This window comes from Cervus canadensis, chromosome 15 (genome assembly GCF_019320065.1).
Source record: "Cervus canadensis isolate Bull #8, Minnesota chromosome 15, ASM1932006v1, whole genome shotgun sequence".
NCBI lineage: Eukaryota > Metazoa > Chordata > Mammalia > Artiodactyla > Cervidae > Cervus > Cervus canadensis.
The window spans coordinates 21600481-21623207 of record NC_057400.1 but is presented as its reverse complement, the minus strand read 5'-3'; the positions used below and the strand labels follow the sequence as shown (position 1 = coordinate 21623207).

At 34.9% G+C, this 22727-nt stretch overlaps 1 protein-coding gene across 1 annotated transcript in view; it reads left to right on the top strand.

Annotated features, from left to right (window-relative positions):
- LRP1B (LDL receptor related protein 1B) overlaps positions 1-22727 on the top strand; it is a 2049143-nt gene that overhangs the window by 1349929 nt on the left and 676487 nt on the right. The window contains exons 28-29 of the mRNA XM_043488135.1: positions 14806-14937; positions 16226-16453. Coding sequence (XP_043344070.1) covers positions 14806-14937; positions 16226-16453 — 360 coding nt within the window. The remainder of the gene's footprint in view (positions 1-14805; positions 14938-16225; positions 16454-22727) is intronic.

Genomic DNA, 22727 nt, shown 5'->3' with positions numbered 1-22727 from the left:
ATAAGTTTTGAATGTATTAAAAAAAAAAGCACAGCAGCATCATAAAGGTTTTATGATAGACTTCTCTTGAGCCATATGTTAGTTTGTGTTTGGATAATAAGATCTGGGCATGCATGATTAAGCATTAGTAAAAGTGGTTTCATCATCATGACTTTGTAATAATAAGAAAGGTATGCACTTATATCATATTTTATTTAGTGCTTTCCAGATATTGCTCTCAATCTACACCAAGACTTGCAGGAAATAAAATATTTTCCTGAGAGGCTTTCTCACTTCAAAACCACATACCAATTATAAATCTGTACATAATTCATATTTTATCTCCACATTCTTAATTAACACCATGAAGAACTATCTTAGCACTTAGAATATGTATAGTTATTTAATATTTTCCTAATTCTGTTTTAGTTACCCACCTAGATAATAAAATATTTGAGTAAAGGAGTGTCATTTATTTATCTGTGTTAACTACAGAGTATAGCTAAGCCTTTTATGAGAACAGTATTAATAATGATAACAATAATATCACCTAATACTAATTCTAATTCCATGAGGTTGGTGGTTGGCAACCCAGTTTTACAGATAAGGAGCCTAAAGGAGAGGTATGCCAAGTGATTTGCTCGAGGTCTAACAGCCAGTAATATCCACTAATGAGGATAATTGCCTCATTATCTTACCCCAGGGAGAGTGACCCCAGAGCCCTTGCCTGAAGCACTACGCTCTGCAGGCAGAAGACACTGAATTCTTATTGAGATCCTCCTTGGAACTGTTCTATCAAATCCCCAGATGGCAGTAGAGAGTAAAGTTTTATTGACACGTTCCCATGCTTCCCTGATGGCTCAGTTGGTAAAGGATCAGCCTGCAGTGCAGGAGACCCTGGTCTGATTCCTGCCTCAGGAAGATTCACTGGAGAAGGGATAGGCTACCCACTCCAGTATTCTTGAGCTTTCTTTGTGGCTCAGCTGGTAAAGAATCAGCCTGGCATGCTGGAGATCTAGGTTTGATTCCTGGGTTGGGAAGATTCCCTGGAGAAGTGAAAGGGGATCACTCCAGTACTCTGGCCTGGAGAATTCCATGGCCCCTGTAGCCCATGGAGTTGCAAAGAGTCGGACACAACTGAGTGACTTTCACTTCACATGGGGCAAACCAATTTTTACCTTCTTGTAGTTTATAGTCTGGAAAGAGAACAAGCTAAATTAATAACTGGGGTCAATTAAATAATAATTATTATGATCATATTTTGAAACTAAAATTATAGGAAATATATTTTAAAAGGTAGAATGGAATGGTCCTAAAAAAGTCCTTGGGCTTAGCCTAATTCAGTTTCTTCCTTTGTCACTCACTGATCTTGTTACCTAAGGCAAATTGATTAACTTCTGGGTTCATATTTCTTCATTTGTAGGCTGGAGCAGCTAGAAGTAAGGAAGGAATGCATGGTATACAAGATTGGGTTGGAATCAAACCATAATGGGACTTAAAAGGTCCCCTTACAAAGAAATTTCATTGTTCATCCTTAAGAATAACTGGATAAGTGTTCAAGTGATGTCAAACCTAAATGTGCACTAAATTTACTGGAGGGATCATTAAATCACAAATTTCTGGCCTCTATCCAAGATATTCTGATTCAATAGGTCTATGGTATGACCTAAAACTTTTTATTTTTAACAAATTCCCATGGAATGCTGATGCTGCCTTAAGAACCACTGCCCTGAACAAATGAGAAAAACATTGAAACTATTTGGTCAATGAAGGGAAAATAACAGAAGTACATGCTGGAACTTGACTTCATCTATACAAGGGGTAGACTAGAGAGAGACAACTGTAGGTAGGATTCTAGTAGGGTGTAGCGCCTAGCTTCTTCAGTAGATCAGGAGACAGCTGATACCAGGACAGAGAGAATGGTGGAACTGAGATATGTGCATGTGTGCTAAGCTTGCTTCCAGTCACATCCAACTCTGTACAACCCCATGGGCTGTAGCTCGCCAGGCTCCTCTGTCCATGGGATTCTCCAGGCAAGAATATTGGAATAGGTTGGAATACCCTTCTCCAGGGAATCTTCCCAACCCAGGGATGGAACCCATGTCTCTTACATTTCCTGCATTGGTTCTTTACAACTAGCAACACCTGGGAAGCCTGGAGTTGCCATATACAAAGTCAGTTTAAAGAAAAAAAAAAAAAGTGATAGAGATGTGTAGAGTAGGGGAGTTTGGCAAGAAAAGGAAAATTTGAGATGTCCTTAGTTTTCTAGTTTCTATCATTGTCTTCACCATCAACGTGTGACACAGAGGCCACATAAGGGAGGGGTGAGCAGAATTTTTTCTGTGGAAGGCCCTATTGTATGTGTCTGAGGCCCTGCAGGTTATATGGTCTTTGCTGAGCTACTTGGTTCTGCTGAGGCAGTGTAACAGCAGTCAAATGAAAAGTGAGTGACCATCACTGTGTTTCAATAACATTTTATTTATGGACACTGACATTGAAATTTCTTTTAATTTTCATGTGTTATAACATTTTATTCCCTATTTTTTTGGTGTTTTTCCTCCAATTAAAAAATAGTAACCCAAAGGGCAGTATTAACCTGTAGGCCAAAGCTTACTGGCACCTGAATTAAAGGATAAATCAAAAAATTAAAGTTTGGATATGTGGAATTTGAGGTACCTCTAGGACATGGTTGAATATTCAGGGTTATAAAGGCAAAAAGAACTTGGTCTGGAACTACAGTTTTTATAGTCATTCAATTGTAGATTGAAGATAAAGAAGATAAATAAGATTTCCTAAGACTGTTATATAAAATTAGAAAAGGACAAGCACAGAACCTTGGAGAAAACTAATATAAATGAGAAAGGCAAAGAAAGATGCTGAGAAGAGGATGGCCAAGAGATTTCAGAACTAAAAGAGCACAGTCAAAAAAAGTAAGAGGAGTTTCAAGGTGACAGTGGTCAATAGTGTTAACTCTTGCAGAGAAGTCAAGAAAGATCAAGGCATGAAGGTATTCATTGATTTGGCAACCTGGAGGAAGGTCAGCTATAATTTTATTTAGAGCACTTTCAGTGGAATTGTTTGCATGTGTCCCAGTGATCCTAAATATGTCCGAGGTTAGTATAAATGTCGAAGTCTTTTTACTAAAAAATACAGTTCATTAAATAATAAGACTATAGTGTTAAGTAACAAAATGTAAATGCAAAAAAAAAAAAAAGACAGCTTTCATAGCAATCCGCTTAGGAGACATAGTAATCAAGAGCAAGCTTCTAGAACCAGACTAGTTCATATTCTAACTTTATCATATCCTGACAGCATGACCATTATGTTAGTTGTTTCAACTATAAATTGGAATCCTTGTAAAGTTAAATGCATTAGTCTCTTAAAAGCACAGAAGATACCTGGCAAATAGTAAGCACAGTGTAAGTGTTGTTAAGTAAATGATAGATAGAAAGATAGATGGATAGATGGATGCATGGATAGATAGGTAGATAGACAATTTTCTTAGTTACTTTGTTTTACGGTCCTCCCCCATCTTATAGATTAAATTGTTTGTAAATATGAAGAAAATGTGAGTTTCCTCTCTAGTATGCACACCTTCTCCCATCCAGTGGGTTTGCTGCCCTTCTCTATGCCCTCTCGCAGACCAAAGTTTTTGTTTTTCTAAACTCGTTTTTTTTAAAAATATAGTTCACTATATTGTTAGTTTTAGGGGTATGACATAGTGTTTTGTCTTTGTAGAGTACCTTATAAGTTGGTCACCATGATAAGGTTAATAGCCATCTGTCACCATACAAAGGTATTAAAATATTTATGATTATATCCCCTGTTATATTTTGCAACAATGACATTTATTTTATATCTGGAAAATATAATGAAAGTGAAAGTATTATTCACTCAATCATGTTTGACTCTTTGCGACTTCATGGACTATAACCCACCAGGCTCCTCAGTCCGTGAAATTCTCCAGGCAAGAATAGTGGAGTAGACTGCCATTCCTTTCTCCAGGGGATCTTCCAAACCCAGGGATAGAACCCAGGTCTCCTGCATTGCAGGCAAATCCTTTACCATCTGTGCCACCAGGGAAGGAAAATATATTTTATATATTTTCAGCCGTTTATTCTTCATATAGGTTTTCTCTCTCTTTCTCTTTTCTTTTTCTGGGACCCTATAATGGGATAATTTATATGCCTGATGTTGTTCTATAGATCCCTTAAACTATACTCAAATATATATATATATATACACACATATGTGTGTGTGTGTGTGTGTTTCTTTTTCTTTTTGCTGTTTTATTTAAGTGAATTCCACTACCCTATCTTCCAGATCACTGGTATATCCTGCATTCTCTAATTGGCTGTTGATTCCCCATCATGTATTTTTCTCTTCAGTTGTTTTCTTCTGTTCTATTTTGATATTTTTATGTATATTTTCTATCCCTTTGTTGAAGTACACCCTGAGTTATTCCATTCTTCTCCCAAGTTCAGTGAGCATCTTTAAGACTATGACTTTGAACTCTTTATCTGATAAACTGCTTATCTCTGTTTCATTTAGTTCTTTTTCTGATGTTTTTTGTTGATCTTTCATTGGGAAGCTATTCTTTGTCTCTTCATTTTGCCTAACTGTACTGCTTGTCTACTGGGAGTCAGAACTATTGAGTTTGTGGACAACCGGTTCACAAACAGAGTAAGTCTCACTTCTCACAGCCCTTTGGCTGTTCTGGAAGTAAGCCCCATTGGTTTTAAAGCCAGACATTCTGGGAAGGTATTCTTGATGGGAAGCCCAATTTGGAGCTTGGGCTCCTCAGTAGAGACCTAGGCAGTTGGGATAACCCTCCCACTTGTGTATCTCTGCTCTGAGGGTGTAGCTTCTAACTCGACTGAGTCTCTATCTATCCTGCCTGTCTCAATGGCATCTTTTCTTTATATATTTAGTTGTAGAAAATCTGTTTCACTTCAAGCTATTCTCAGAGATTGTTGTTTTATATGTAGCTTTTGGTGTATCCATGGGAGGAGGTGAGCTCAGAATCTTTCTAATCTTACATTTTGATTCAGACACCATAAAGATGTTTTCTTTTTTTTTTTTTTTTTTTTTTTTTTATTAGTTGGAGGCTAATTACTTCACAACATTTCAGTGGGTTTTGTCATACATTGATATGAATCAGCCATAGATTTACACGTATTCCCCATCCCGATCCCCCCTCCCACCTCCCTCTCCACCCGATTCCTCTGGGTCTTCCCAGTGCACCAGGCCCGAGCACTTGTCTCATGCATCCCACCTGGGCTGGTGATCTGTTTCACCATAGATAGTATACATGCTGTTCTTTTGAAACATCCCACCATAAAGATGTTTTCTTAATCACAAATTCAGTTGTGACTTAACGCCTAGTAGTGGAATTGTGTTTTTTCACGGATATAGAAAGATTACACATGGATTTTTGTGTGTGTGTTTGGTTTTCAATTTTGTTTCACATTTCTTTCCTCACTTTCTCTGATTGGAATTTTTTTTTTTTTTTTAAGAGTTATTTATTTATTTGTGTATTTATTTTTGGCTGTGCTGGGTCTTTGCTGATCTGCACTGGCTTTCTCTAGTTGCGCTAAACAGAGACTCCACTTTGTTGTGGTGTGCAGACTTCTCTTGTTGCAGAGCGCGGGCTCTAGGGTCACGGGCTTCAGCAGTTGCAGCACGTGGGCTCAGTAGCTGTGGCACAAGACTTGGTTGCCCGTGGCATGTGGGATCTTCCTGGAGCAGCGATCAAACCTGCATCCCCTGCATTGGCAGGCGGACTCTTTAGTCATTGGACACCAGGGAAGCCTTGGAATCTTTTCTTGAAATAGCTTAAGAATATGATTGTCACTTAAAATATAGAGTTTTGAAAATATTTTTATTAATTAGATTTTCACCAATTAAAAAATGTTTTTCTTTTCTTAAAGAAGCTTTTCTTCTGAGAAAGCCTCAGTTCAATGGGGACTTAGTACCTGTTGATAATAAAAGTACTATTTTGCAGAGTCCACTTTATTTTACCCTCAAACACTGGTGTGGACTCAACTGTCCCTTTTATTTTTATTCTTGAAACACCTATCAACTGGCAAATGTACAAATTGTTCTGTGTAACAAATCAAAATGACAATACCCCTTAGAAAATCAAATCAAAATCCAGAAACAGAATGAATGGAATATTAGGACATTGTCAAGGTTATAGCAATTAGATTAAATATATATATTTAAAAAATCATATTCTAAAACAGTATCCATTATCTATCCCATAAATTGTTAAATGGCCAAATAAATTAAGTGATTTAGTTCATTTAGAAAGGTAGTATATATAATGGTTAGTGGTTGCACTCTGATATCTGAAAATGTATTTCTTTCTTAAAAGTTGTATGATTGTAAGTATTCTTTTCTTTTCACCATTTTCAGAATTAAGTTAACACTTCTATAAAACAAGGGTAATTTATGTGTAAGAACAAAAATGGCCAGTAAGAGAAATAAAGGGAATAATGCTTATAGAAACACTTAGCACATTTTCTAGCTCATCGTGATAAAAACAAATTATTCCATTTTTGGAACTTTTATTTTTTCTATCAATTTTTATCTCACTTGCCCTCTATGTTATGACAATACAAGGTGAACTCCAGACTGTTTCTCAGAGAGTTGTTTTAACACTGAAATGATTTAAGGCTTCCAGTTGCTTCAGGGAAATACTTCTATAGAAAATGAAACTTTTCTTGACAACATTTGCAAGAAAATTAGCTGATACTATTAAAAAACAAAAACAAAACTAGTTTCTAAGAATATTGTGTGTGTGTGTGTGTGTGTTAGTCGCTCAGTATGTCCAACTCTTTGCGACCCCCTGATCTGTAGCCCACCAGACTCCTCTGTTCATGGGATTTCCTCAGGCAAGAATACTGAATTGTGTAGCATTTCCTTCTCCTGGGGATTTTCCCAACCCAGGGATCAAACCCAGGTCTCCTGTATTGCAGGCAGATTCTTTACCATCTGAGCCAACAGGGAAGCCCCTAAGAATATTAGTAATATTATTGCTGCTTTAGGAAACAAAGTATCCTTATAAAACTTGAATGAGGGATTCCACTTGGACTTATTAGTATATTTAACTACAAGCAACATTTTCAATTAAAAATAGTTAAAAAAATGTAATACTCTTAAAACTATGTTTCAGTGTGGTGGAGCTGAATCTCAAATATTTTTGGGTTACTTAAATTGTTCACTTCCACAGTTTTTTATATCAAGATCTATGACCTATCATATAAAACATTTTCCTCTCTCTGTCTCTGCTTGCATATACATATTCCTTCCATTCTACATATTATTAATTCTGTTAAAAATACTATTTCCCACTTTTTTTTTGGTATTTCTTTCTTTCACATATTTATATACTATCAATAGAAGTTTGTTTGTTTGTTTTTAATGGACATTAAGAGATTTCCTTGATCTACTACTTTAGACTCCTTGATTCCAATGCAGGCAGCACAGGTTCAATCCCTGGTCAGGGAACTAAGGTCCTACATACTACATCTTATGGCCAAAAAATAAAATATGAAATAGAATCACACAGCTTAAAAGAATAAATAAATACTAAAAAATTTGAAATGGACCTTAGTTTAAAATACTATTTCTAAGAATGGAAAGCTGATATGAAACAGGTAAAATGCCTCTACCTTTACTTTTTGATATCTGCAGCTTTGAAGGGATGAAATTTCTGACTGAGGCAAAGTGAACGGAAGGTGATAGCAAAGCAAAGAGAAATTTTTGAGATCTAAGTAAACTTGTCAGGTTTCTGTGAGGTATTAGAACATTGTGCAATACTGAGAGCCAAGTAAAAGAGAGAGACAAAATTACCAATAAAGAGGAGAAATAAGAGTTGAAACATACCAAAAATATGTTGCTAAGTCATTCCAACTGTTGATATGAAAAATCACAATGGAACTCAATTTCTACTCTTATACCTCCTTCCTGTAACAGGTAGTCTTTTGCTCCCACTACTAGTTATGTAGACCTGCACCTAATTTAATTTTTCAGTAAATCTTTCTGTAGCATCTTTAAATCACATTTTAAATTAATGGGTTTTGTTGATTCACCTGAAAAACTTAATTTCCATTTTAGCATTATTTCTTTGTCAAAATGTAATACAAATGTCAAACAGCTAAACTGTAAATGAATTTATAGGTAGATAGTATAGCTACATTATAAATTGCTATTTTAAAATTATGCTATAATATAGTTTATCTTGGAACAGTGGAAAAATTAGTATCAAAGAAATCATAAAATTCTTTCTTCCTTGACACTGGTTGTTTGATGTACTTGCCTCAGAAATACAAATGTAAGTATTTATGAGCTCTTCATTCAGATACATTAAGATGCAGAGTCCAGAGTTCCAATCCAGGATCAAAACTTTTCAACCTCTGTACCTTTCATATTTGGAGGTAGATAGTTCTTAGTTGGGAGGGGGAACATTCTTTTGCATTATATGACATTTATTAGCATCTTTGGCCTCTACTCACTAAAATGCCAGTTGGTAACCCCAGTTATGTCATTCAAAAATGTCTCCAGACGTTCTTAATTGCTCCTGAGGGGACAAAATCCCCCCTCACCACCACTACCATTGGTTGAGAACCACTGTTTTAGACAAAAGCTTTGTGATTATTAAATCATTGTGAACATAGAAATTTTTCTGGCACAAATGTTTCTTCTTTTAAATTATACAGCAAGTAAAAGTAAATAGCAAGTCAGAAAGACATAGCACCTCTTAGAAAATCTGAAAATTCATTGGTATTTTAAGATATATCTCACCAATAAATGTAGCATGATATTACATGTTTGAATTCACTCTTTTTACAGAAAACTGTACACAAATAAATGGAAATAGTATATGTGGCTTTTAAATATTTTCACTTTGAAATACAGCTGTCTATAGAAGATAAGATTTTTAGATTTTTTTTCTACTTCATAAAAATAGAGTACAGTATAAAATTAATCTGTAAAATATGAGTTTTGATGAAAGTAATTCCTGCATACCTGGTGTTGATAGAAACTTGTAAATTAAAGCAATAAGAACATCTTGTACTTGCACATATTTTATTGTATGTGTGTGTTTTAAATAAGGGATTCTTCTAGTTCTTCAACATCAAATACTAAAATTGTAATTTGTAGATATTTGTCAAAGGGAAAAGGATTTGGAATTAATGCTTAATAGTAAGATCATTCTTAAATTCATTTCAAAAAATTAAATTCTTTTCAAACAGAAAATTATAACTAAAAATATAGTTATAATAGATATGCATTTTGTATGTTAATAATTATTTGGTACAAACAAATTTCATTAACATGATGAGTATTAATTACTATCAACAATGATTACACAGCACAGAGAAAAATGTTTCTCTTATCTAGCATTGGGTCTTGAGATTCTTCTGCTTTAAGCTTAGTATTGTTAGGTAAATAAATATTGTATATACTTTATATTGCATCCACATTTATGTATATTTTATTTGAACTTAATGGATAAAGTAATTGGGTTTAAAGTGTTTATTTTTTTTGCTGGTGAAAAATGGACTGCAATTAAACACAGTTTTGCATGAAATATGAGATTATCTTAATGATACTGTTTTTTTTACAGAGCACACATCAGTCTTGTATGATTGCATAATTAGCATTTCATTCTCCAGTAAAGTATTGTAGTTATGCATTATTTAATGTTTTCATCTATAGCTCTCCTAAAGCTATGGCTATAGCTCATCTATAGCTGTCTCTTAGTTTACTTTCAACATTTTAGATTGTTGCCCTGTTAGAACATAGACATGCATATGTTTATGAGCATGTGTATGAATCCAAAACAGTAATAGATCACGTGGAAATTTTAGGAGAAAAACTATATATATGTTGATAAGTCATAGTTCCTGCCAGCATAGACTTTGACAAACCAAGACTCAGAATTTGACAAACTAAGCCTCTCAGACTAACTTTAGACTTCTGCAAATTTTGCAAATAAAATTTTATTTGAACATAGCTATACATGTTGATTCACATATTGTTTCATGGCTGCTTTTTGTTGTAGTAGCAAAGTTGAAAAATTACTAGAAAGGGTATAAGGGCTACAAAGGTGAACATATTTACAATTTGGCCTTTTATAGAAAAAAACCAAAAAAAAATGGTTTCCCTACCCCTGATTTACCTAGAGAGAACAGGGTAAAATGATAAAAATATGCAATACATGTCAAAGACAATTAGAAAATAAGACTGTAAATAATAAATGCCTAATGCCTTTTATATTGATAACTGAAACTAATATTTAGAGTTGGAATAAATCAGCATTAGCTAGTTTCATTAGAAAATATTTTGTGAAAGAAAAATAACTCAAGCTGATTCATGAAATAATAATGTAAGGATGTTGGTAATGAAATTCTACAGGAAGAAAATATTTTCTGTGGAGTAGAAAAAGACAAGCTATAGATGTTCAAGGAACAATTTGGAGTCCTTTTTACCATGTGCATAATGTGTATGTAGTAGGAAAATGGTAGATGAAACTACAAAGTAGGATGGTATCTTTGAAACAGAGATTAATATACTTTTGACAGTACTATAGAATACTAGTTACATGGTTATAGCAGTTACTCCAAAGTGATGAAATAATTTTATATTGCAAGAGGAAAGGTGAAAATGGAAAGAAAGGGCACATAATAGGCAAGTCTGGTAATACTTGACAATTAAATATGATAGTGAAAGAGAAGTAAAAAAAAAATCTTTGAAATTAAAATTTGGGGAATTTAGAAGACTTATGACATCTTTGATAAAAATAAACAGAGTGGATCAGGATTAAAAAACAAACAAACAAAAAAATGAAAGGTAAAAAAACAGCAGGTAAATCAATCTGGAAGGCTTCCAGGTGGCACAGTGGTAAAGAATCCACCTAACAATGTAAGAGACACAGGAGATGTGGGTTCAATCCCTGGGTCTAGGAGATCTGGAGGAGGAAATGACAACCCACTCCAGTATTCTTGCCTGGAGAACCCCATGAAAAGAGAAGCCTAGTGGAATATAGTCCATGGGGTCGCAAAGAGTTGGACATGACTGAGCAACTGAGCAAACCAATCTGGCTAGTGTTGATAAACCTTGGAGGAAATGGTAGCAGATAAAATGTGTGTCTTTGTGAAGAAGACTTATCTAAAGTAGAGAAACTATCCAAGATTTTTAAGCAAAGGAACTATATGAGCAAGTCTGTATTTTAGAAAGTTACCATAGGCAATGAGGAGAGACTGAAAATTAAGAGATTATTTAGGAAGTTAGAGCAGCAATCCAAGCAAGAGATGCAAAGAACCTAAATTGAGCCAGTGACCATAGATTTGGAGAGAATGGTGTATGGGGTAAGAGTAGAGACTCTTAAATTCTTTGATGCAAGAACCGTCTCTTATCGTCTGTTATACCCAGCTTTTTAAAACTAGGCAGAATATGAGGTGATTCATAAATATGTATTCAATGAGTAAATATAAGAGGGGTGTTACATATGTTTAAAGGACTTTGTTTGGTCAACTTGAGTTTTGATAATAAGAATTATCAATGAACCCAAGTTGCACACCTATATTTGGATTTCATCTGTTAATATTCTTTATAACATCCCATTAACTGGTCAGTTTTTCCCATCTCCTGGATACAATACATGGGATAGTTTTGGTTTTGTAGGGGTTTACAATCTTCATATTAATATTGGATATTGCAATAGTATTTCTTATAAAATAGTAACTTTGTATCAGGTATTGTCTGTAAAGAGCCAGAAAATGTATTTTAGGACTTTTTATGCCAAGTGGTCCCTGCTGAAACTGTTCAACTCTGCTATTATAGTGATAAAGTCATGTGAATAACATGTAAATTAATGAGCATGGCTATGGTCCAATAAAACTTTATTCATAAAAATAGACAGTGAACCAGATAAAGCTCCAGGATCCATATTTGCTGATCCTTGCTTTATACGAAGATGTGAGGATGAAAACCAAATTCCTTAATTTGGTAATTAGAGTAGGTATCTATTTAAATGTATAGTTAGAAATAACATCAAAAAGATTTAAGTCCATTATTTCAAAGTGAGAAAAGATAAAAATTGAAAGAAGGCTTTGTGGATTTTTCCTCACCATGAAGCACAAAATATTGTTAATATTATCTTACAGTGTTATCATTAATATAGATATTGGGCTACAAAGTGTATTTTTTTACTTTAATGTGTGTGTGTATATACATATATAATTTAATATACAATAGTATTATTATAATATATATATTATTTAATATAATTTAATATGTTATTGTTGATTTTAGAAAGCTTTTTATCACAATTATACGATGTTGAGAAAAGTTAATATGATTCCAGGCTAAAGATAATGATGTTTAAAGTGAAATCCAAGTACTTGTTATTGAGTTGTCATGGATTTTGCTTTTAATTTTTTTGAGAGGAATAGCATTTTCCATGTCAGTGTTTTTAAACAAATATCTCCTTCTTTCTTTTCCTCCCTCTACTCCTCTTTATTTTTTATTTTTTTATCCCCTTTTTCCCCCCATTTTCTTCTTTTTTTCAAGAATTTAAAACTTTGAGGGTTGTTTTTTTTTTTTTTCCCTATGTACCAGTAACTGGGTAACCCTATTCTAGATAGCTAACAGTTCAACAGTGCCTCTTTATTTCACTTCCTTTTTGGTAACATCTTTGCTCCTTAATAATCTTCCCATCTAACCTCTTGCTTTTCTAACCTTTAGTTCCTTAAAGACACCCATTGTAGCATTGCTACTTCATCACGCAGTCCTCTCTGACCTCATGAACTGTAGGCCACCAGGCTCTTCTGTCCCTGGGATTCTCCAGACAAGAATACTAGAATGGGTTGCCATTTGCTTCTCCAGGGGATCTTCCTGTCCAAGAGTTTGGACCTGGGTCTCCTACATTACAGATTCTTTACCATCTGAGCCAATTATAATAGATGAAGTTAAAAGGAAAGAAAGCAGAATATGTGGCATTTATACCATGTGCTGGGCTTCCCCACTGGCTCAGTGGTAAAGAATCTGCCTGCAATACAGGAGCCTCAGGAGACACAGGTTCCATCCCTGGGTCAGAAAGGTCCCCTAGAGAAGGGCATGGCAACCCACTCCAGGATTCTGCCTGGAGAATCCTATGGACAGAGGAGCCTGGGGGGCTACCGTCCTTAGGGTTGCAAAGAGCGGACATGACTGAAGCAACTTAGTAGGTATGCATACCATGTGACAGAGAGACTTACACTCATAAAGAATCTCTCAACTTTAGTCTCCACTATTTTCTAATAATGTTTGTCCTTAATTTATTTGCTTGGGAAAATATTTCTGAGTCTTTCATTTTCTTTTTTGTTTTTATTTTTTAAATCAAATGCATAGACATGGGTCATTTTTGTTATCTTATGGGGAGGGTCCTGAAAACTGCCAAAGGCCACCTTGAGCATTTATTAAATTCAGTTAATTTCCCTAACCTCTAAATTCTTATTATAACCTATTGATTTTTGTTCTTTGTGGTTTAAAAGTCTATAAGACTGATACTGCTACTCTGAGCAATAGATCCATTTGTTAGGAAAATATTGTTAGTTGAAAACTAAAGTATTGCCGCTGAAATCAGAAGGTATAATTCTTTTCTGCCCTCAGTTAACCAGCATAGTTCTATAGAATTTGTCCTACTAGATAGACTTTATAAAAATAATATTTAAGAGAACATTGGATCAATTGAGATTAAAATCTTATCCAAAAGATATGATGATGTCTGGGGAGTGTGTATTTCCTTAGTTCTGTCTCGTCACAACAAAAATTTGAAGTGACGGACCAGTGTTATAGCTCTCAGATGGATCAGTGTTATAGCTCCATGTTACAACTCAGTTTCATTTAGAAAATAAAAGAAAATACATCCTCGAGGTGTGAGGGCATGATGACCCAAAAGACTCGAAGAGAAGAGAGAAACCTCCAGTCCTTTGGCTCCTCTTTTATATGTTTTTTCTCCTCCCCCGGGCCTGCCCTATGTAAACTGGGCTAGCCAGGAGTGCTGTTTGTTCTACCTGAGGTCCTCACTCCAGTCCTCGGACCTTCTTTTGTTCTATTTTCACAGGCTTTTCCCTTCCTTGTCTTTTAGCCACTGCCATTCTGGACTCCTTTTTCTTATTCTAACTACCTAACAATGACAAAATAATAAACACAAAAGAATGAGAGAATGAGATCAAACACAAAATTTAATATTCCATTTTAAATTTGAAGATATCAAGTTTTGTATACGATGCAATATAGTAAATATGAGTATGTAGCAATATTTAGCCATGGAATAAGTTAATACAGCAAAAAAAGACATCTTTATAATAAAGGAAGATGAAATTTTTATTCATATAGGCCTCTGATTTGAAAAAAGAAATGGCCTGAAAGGATACACAGTGTATGTAATATCAGTTTCTCAATTGGAACTCCTGACACCTGCATGATCATCTACCTGAGTTTAATTTATACAAAATTTAATAGCTATTCCTGATTGTTTCTCAGACTAAATACTTAAAAAAAAACCCTTTGCTTCTAAGGCAATAGAATGAATATCATTCATCTTAGAGGAACTTGAGGGAGTTATCTTAGTTGTTATCTTTGATGAGGAAAAATGTTTTTATTAATGTAATAACTGTGTATGATTGTCATTATTGTCATATTAATCACTTGTAATGTGTGCTATCTAGGGAACTTCACTTTGAATCATTAAGTGAATAACCCTTGTCACCCTCGGAGGCCCGCTAACGTGTTCTTCCTTCTTCACTGTTAATATTTCCCTGTTAATTGCAGCTCCCAATCCCTGTGCAGCTAACGACGGCAGAGGCCCCTGCTCGCACATGTGTCTGATCAATCATAACAGGAGTGCTGCCTGTGCGTGCCCCCACTTGATGAAGCTTTCCTCCAACAAGAAGACTTGCTATGGTAAATTTCTCCCAGATCTCACAGGAACTCCAAAGTGAATCCTCTCCGATTGTATTAGCATTTGGATTTTCCTCACAGTAAAGCAGGAGAGGTTTTTAATGTCCTTAAAAACCAGCATTTGAGGTGGTGCTATTTTCACTCAATTGATGAGTCATCTACTTTGGGAGACACTGACAAATTCTTTAAACATGTGATAGGCTGCACTTTGCTGCTTGTTATCTTATTCACTTTTTTTCTTGCTACTTTCTTATTTGGTGTGTTAGCAGAGTTTATCTCTACGGAACAGGGAGATTTGCAAGTGAAAATGCATTATCAAAAAATGATGATGTAGGTAACCTGCATAACAAAGATGTGCTTAACAGCTTTAATCTCCTCCTGCTCTCCTAAAGTTACTTCAGCATCATTTTATAGGGGATTATCAACTTGAAGGGAGAAAATATGAAGTAAAATATATAATTTTGGAAGATTTGTAAAAAAACTTTTAGCAGCCTATTTAAACCAAAAATTGATACTAAAATTTGTGAATGAAAATCAGACTATGTTTTGTTTTATTAGTAATTTTTGTTGATTTGCAAACCAATTACTTTGAAGGGCCAATGAAAGTGTATTCATCAAATTTTAACTCAGAAATTTAGGTACCCTTGGCTTTAAATAAATTTTCACAATAATAACATATCTCAAATATCAACAACAACCCCAAAGGAGAAAAACAAGAAAGTAGAATATCTGTGACTCCTCTTTCTATTAAATCTACCAATATTTCACAAACTGGGTGCAAGAAAGGTGCCTATTTAAGTAAAAATAATAGAATGCCTCACAATGTTAGTTACTACAGATTCACAAAAATTTACAGTATGTTAGGCTTTAACATTAGCCTAATTTTGATATGAAAAAAATGAACATGATTTTTTAAAAGCAATGTTCAACCTCATTTTATTCAAAGATCATATAGAGAAAAATGTTCTTAGATTCCTTCAAAAGCATCTACTACACTGCAATATTTTTATGATTATAAACAAAGACAAATGTGGTCATTTGAGATTTGTAAAGTGCATGTCTTTTAAAAAGTTTGCTTGAAATTCTAAGATCAGATCAATTACTGATAATTTCTTGGCATTAAAAAAAATGACTTAAGGATTTTAACTTATTTTTCATATTTTTATCAAATCTTGGTCACGTTTTTCATATGCTAAAAACCTATTAAATCATCAACAAATGTTTAGAATTTCTAAGCTGCTTCAAACTTGCCAAGCTTATAAAGAAAAATACATTTCTGTTTCATTTCTAGAAATGAAGAAATTTCTTCTATATGCACGACGTTCTGAAATCAGAGGGGTGGATATTGATAATCCATATTTTAACTTTATCACGGCCTTTACAGTCCCTGATATTGATGATGTTACTGTGATAGACTTTGATGCTTCTGAAGAACGTCTATACTGGACAGACATTAAGACGCAAACCATCAAACGGGCTTTTATTAATGGAACTGGATTAGAAACTGTTATTTCAAGAGGTAAAAGATTTCTACTATACAACTTTAAAAATGTTTGTCATTTAGTCTGTAATAATTATGTCTCTTTTGTATTCTTTTTCTATTATCCAATTCTATGTTGTTAATTGAAAGTTGGAATTGATTATTCAATGATTTAATAACAAGCTATATTCTAACAATTGTTGAATGCTATAATTATGCTGAATATAGTCATCTGATAACTAGAAATTTAGCTTAGCAAGAAGAAACAAATTCAGAATGGATCTTGAAATTAACAGATTTTTAAGTAAACAGATTTGAAGACTCCTTTTGGCTATTGGGGGTGTAGTTGTATTTGCCAAAAAGAATATAGGATATTGGTAAAGACTGTTTGCTCTGATTCAAGCTTATTATCAACTTCCTTTTGCATCTATTTTTTATAGAACTAGACTAAACAAATAAGAGAGAAAACTTGTTCCTATCCTTCCCCTGACCCAGCAGGTTGAATCATAGTTTTTTAGTAATGTTGTTGAATTAACAACCTTTAATTATTTTTTTTAATTTAAAAATCTTAAAAAGACAAAAGAGTAAATTTTCCAATAGTAGAAAATATAGCTGAAATGAGACATACATATAAATGCAGTGGTTGAACTCTGAATATTTAGCATGAATTATCCTCATTTTTGCTCTAATTTTGGTATAATGTGATTTCTGGGTCAGTTATTGTTTTATTGAGTGAGTCTTAGTTGAGTGCCTGCTGTTTGCCATGACTTGTAGAATCAAACAATACACACTTTTTCTTCAGTCTCTTGGTCCTTGCAAAGACATTAATTTGTCAACAAAGTTCCATCTAGTCAAAGCTGTTTTTTCCAGTAGTCATGGATGGATGGGAGAGTTGGACTATAAAGAAAGCTGAGCACTGAAGAATTGTTGCTTTTGAACTGTGGTTAGAGAAGACTCCTCAGAGTCCCTTGGACTACAAGGAGATCCAACCAGTCCATCCTAAGGGAAATCAGTTCTGAATATGCTTTGGAAGGACTGATGCTGAAACTGAAGCTCCAATAGTTTGACCACCTGATGCGAAGAAGTGACACTAGAAAAGACCCTGATGCTGGGAAAGATTGAAGGCAGGAGGAGAAGGGGATGACAGTGGATGAGATGGTTGGATGGCATCACTGACTCAATGGACATGAGTTTGAGTAAACTCTGGGAGTTGGTGATGGACAGGGAAGCCTGGCGCGCTGAAGCCCATGGGGTCACAGAGTCAGAATGACAGAGCAACTGAGTGACTGAACTAACTAATTACCCTCCTTGAAGCATGATAGAGTGATTTGAAGGAAGGCAGAGGAAGGCATTCCCAGGGGGCTCAGTGGTAAAGAGCCACCCAGGAATGCCATTGCAGAAGACTTTGAGATGGGGTTTAATCCCTAGGTTGGGAGGGTCCCCTGGAGAAGGAAATAGCAGCCCTCTCCATTATTCTTGCCTGAAAAATCCCATGGACAGAGGAGCCTGGCGGCTAGAGTCCATAGGGTTGCAAAGAGTTAGTCACAACTGAACACACATGCACGCATGGAGAAAGGCATAATCAGTGACTCAAACAGATATATCAAACTCCTCTGCCTTGAAAAATACTGAAAATTTTAAATCAGATGTTATTTGAGCAATGATTAACTTCTTAATGAAAGCAATAAAAGTACAGGTTTTAAATTTACGCTGTTTCTTAAGTTTCCATACATACTACTGGAAGACTGGTTTGAGTACCATTAGTAGATCTGAGAGTATTTGAGCACTCAAGTACTCTTGTATTTATGCTAGCTCTTTACCCATCTCAAGTTAATACTGTTAATGAAACTTGAATGAATTGGTTATAAGCTTGTTCAAATATTTATTTCAAATGTTCTATAAGAGAAGAGAAAAAAACTAATGGAAAGATTTCTTTTTTTTTTTTTTTCAGGACTTTTCATAGGGGCAAAGGAAAAAAATAATTATTTACTGATTAGCTGACTGATAGCTCAGTGGTCTTCTCACAAGTTCATCAAAATCTAATAGAAAATTGTTCACATATTTTATCATGAATGTTAAGTACTTTCCAAAGGCTCTATGAATTGTAAAAAGTAAAGATATTTTTACCTCAAAAAAAAAAAATTGGGGAACAATTTTCTGTCTCTAAATATAAATTGATAGCTAGTAGCAATTTGGTTAGTTTATCTTTGAGAAAATCACAATTATCTCCATTTAGCAGACTCTACAATTATTAACCACAAATTGAGCAATAATATTTTCTTACTAATAATAGGCATACACATTAGCAACAATTATTATTAATTCAATCATTTTGTAAAATATTGGAATATGTTCTATATGATAAGAAATTGAAGGAGGACCAGAACAGACTGAATAGTATGAAGTACAGAAGAGGGAGTTAAGCAAGTTGATGGATATAAAAAAAATAAAATAATAATCAGAACCAAATCATACTGGCCTATGTGGGATAAATTGTTTATTTTTATGTTAATAACTGAAAATAATGAGAACTGAGGAAATGTTTTAAGGAGAGTATGACCACATGATTAGTTTTATTTTGGAAAAATCACTCTAGATATTATTCTTAGTAGAGAGTTGAAGAGATCTAGGATGAAGATAGATAAGCAGTGAACTCTGGGAAATAAGTTTGCTATAGCAGTTGTAGTCAAAGGCAATGAAAGCCTGGAAAGGGTGGAAACCAAAGAAACAGTGGAATGTGGAAAGATTTTTGAGATTACAAAGAGTAAATACTTGAAATAATTGAATATGAAAATTGAGGAACCGGCATTGTCAAGGACAACTACTTAGTCTCTGGCTACCCGAAAAGTTGAACAACATTGCCTTTCCCTTACTTCAAGAATGAAACTTTGTTAGGGACTGATATGTCCTTCCATAAGAAGAGAATCTTTAGAAAACCTTTTGGTAGTTCAACTTCTTAGCTCATCAAAGTATTCAAATCCTGCCAGTGATTGTACTTTATTTTATCCTTTCATCTTTTTGATTCCTGATTCCATGCAAATGAAATTTTGGCCTTTCTCTTACCTTTTATACTGTTGCCCTCTGTTTTCTCACTTCATTAGCCTTCGTCTACTGGAATTTTTCTTGAAACATTCTTCTTACCTTTCTCAGCCCAAGTCTAATGTCAAACCACCTTCAAAAATCAGGACCCCATCTATCCATTGCCCCAAGCAGTCCCCATTTTTCTTCCAGTTAGACCATTTTCTGATGAAAACACTGAGGCTCTTTGGATCAAGGTTTTATGAAGGGGATTAGAAATAGTTTGCCTGCCTTGTCATTCTCCATTTCCTGAAACACTAAGCTATTCTTAATGTATGTATTACCCACGTGAGCTCTTTGTTACAGTCGGTTGTAGCAGATAACAGATAGCAGATAATTTCATCAACAGATAAACACTAATATATGACTATAGGCACATTCATTGTATTCATTATTTATTTTTAATATAAATTAATATATATATTTAATAGTAACCAAGATGTAATTTTATTCTTCAAAAAGAAATAATTAACAATTCTTGGCAAAAGGGTTTATAGTTACCTGCAACCCTACCTACTGGTGGCAGTTAATTCTTATACTTGAGTCACTGCTTGGCCCAAATGTTTTCAGTTATTCATGCTCTCAAGGTTTATTTTTCTGACATGTTATATAATAATAGGTGTCATTAATACGACAAATACCGTGACCTCATATAAACTTTGAGAAACTATTATTAAGAATTATTTCTGTTCTGTAGGTAAGAAAACTGACATTCACAGAAACTAAAGCTTAGTGTCTAAACCAGAGAGGAAATGATAAATTCTTACTTAGGATTGTATGTTTAGAGCTCCTATCAGCCTTCCTGCTGATAATAGGACTTGGGGCTTCATTTCAATGGGCTGGGTTTATCATTTTAATATAGCCCCAGACTCAGCTGCACATCTTGAGTACTCCTGTACTGCCTCAGTTCAGTTCAGTTCAGTTGCTCAGTAGAGTCCGACTCTGCAACCCTATGGACTGCAGCATGCCAGGCCTCCCTGTCCATCACCAAACCCCGGAGCTTACTCAAACTCATGTCCATTGAGTCAGTGATGCCATCCAACCATCTCATCCTCTGTCATCCCTTCTCCTCTCACCTTCAATCTTTCTAAGCATCAGGGTCTTTTCAAATGAGTCAGTTCTTTGCATCAGATGGGCAAACTATTGGAGTTTCAGCTTTAGCATCAGTCCTTCCTATGAATATTCAGGACTGATTTTCTTGAGGATGGACTGGTTGGATCTCCTTGAAGTCCAAGGGACTCTCAAGAGTCTTCTCCAAAACCACAGTTCAGAAACATCAATTCTTCGGCGCTCAGCTTTCTTTATAGTCCAGGTCTCACATCCATACATGACTACTAGAAAAACCATAGCTTTGACTATGTAATGTCTCTGCTTTTTAATATGCTGTCTAGGTTGGTCATAACTTTCTTCCAAGGGGCAAGCATCTTTTAATTTCATGGCTGTAGTCACCGTCTGCAGTGATTTTGGAGCCCAAAAAATAAAGTCAGCCACTGTTTCCCCATCTATTTGCCATGAAGTGATGGGACCAGATGCCATGATCTTAGTTTTCTGAATGTTGAGCTTTAAGCCAACTTTTTCACTCTCCTCTTTCACTTTCATCAGGAGGCTTTTTAGTTCCTCTTCATTTTCTGCCATAAGGGTGGTGTCATCTGCATATCTGAGGTTATTGATATGTCTCCCAGCAATCTTAATTCCAGCTTGTGCTTCTTCCAGCCCAGCGTTTCTCATGATGTACTCTGCATATAAGTTAAATAAGCAGGGTGACAATATACAGCCTTGACGTACTCCTTTTCCTATTGGGAACCAGTCTGTTGTTCCATGTCCACTTCTAACTGTTGCTTCCTGACCTGCATACAGATTTCTCAAGAGGCAGGTCAGGTGGTCTGGTGTTCCCATCTCTTTAAGAATTTTCCACATTTTGTTGTGATCCACACAGTCAAAGACTTTAGTACTGCCTAGAGTTATACCTTATAGAATAAAAGGGTATCCCCCAAAACTCTGAAGTATTGCTTATGATTAACAGAGTAACAAAAAAGAAAATTACCTTAAAGCTCCTGATATAAGCCAGGAGTAGCACAGTTGAGTTTTTATACTTGTATCTATGCTGATTTTATTTTATCTATCCTTTATTCCTCAAACAATGCTTGAAAGGTAAGCATTACTTTCTATTTTTAAATATGAGGAAGCATTTTCTTCAGGGTGACTATACTAGGAAATAGTAGAGCTTTGTCTATCCAAGTTTGGATTTAGGCCTTTGACTCCACAGCTATCCTCTTTTATTCCCCTAAATGTCTTTTTTTTTTTTTTTTTTTAAACACGTAAGGGACCTCAGCAAGGTAGAGAGAAGAAGTTTTACAGCAACCAAATGATTTGTGCACAATATCCCTTTCCAGTGCTCACTAAATATGCACTCAATATATTCTGCAGAATTCGTCTAGCAGTACCTGGATGAAGGATAGGATTTATTTTACCCTCTCATCAAGGCTTTTATTTATTATTCTAAAACATAAGGAAACACTTTGAAAATATGTTGACAATCTTATGAAATTCCAGGTCACCGTCCATAGAAACCCCCTTTTTTTTTAATTAAAACCCACTGAAATGTTGTGAAGTAATTAGCCTCCAACTAATAAAAAATTAAAAAAAAAAAAAAAAGATTCCCATTGTATCTGATTATTCTAGGACAAAGTATACATTGTTCTTCTTTGAAAAATTTAAGACTCAACTTTGAGCAAGCACAACTGCTTAAGCAAAGTATATTTTTTAGTACTAGTCATCTGCTATATGAATAAACTGAACTGTTAGGTTGAGTTTAGCAGAAACTAAAATGGATATAAGAAAGATGAATATAAACTGGAAGTTTATTTCTATAAACAACACTTTCTAAAGTAGTTGTTCAGTCACTTAGTCGTGTCCAACTCTTTGTGACCCCATGGACTGCAGCACACCAGGCTTCCCTGTCCTTCATCATCTCTTGGAGCTTGCTCAAACTCATGTCTACTGTGTTGGTGATACCATCCAACCATCTCATCCTCTGTCATCCCGTTTTCTTCCTGCCTTCAATCTTTCCCAGCACCATGGTCTTTTCTAATAAGTCAGCTCTTTGCATCAGGTGGGTGAAGTATTGGAGCTTCAGCCTCAGGATCAGTCCTTCCAAAGAATATTCAGGGTTGATTTCCTTTAGGATTGACTCCTTTGTCTCCTTGCAGTCCAAGGGACTCTCAATAGTCTTCTC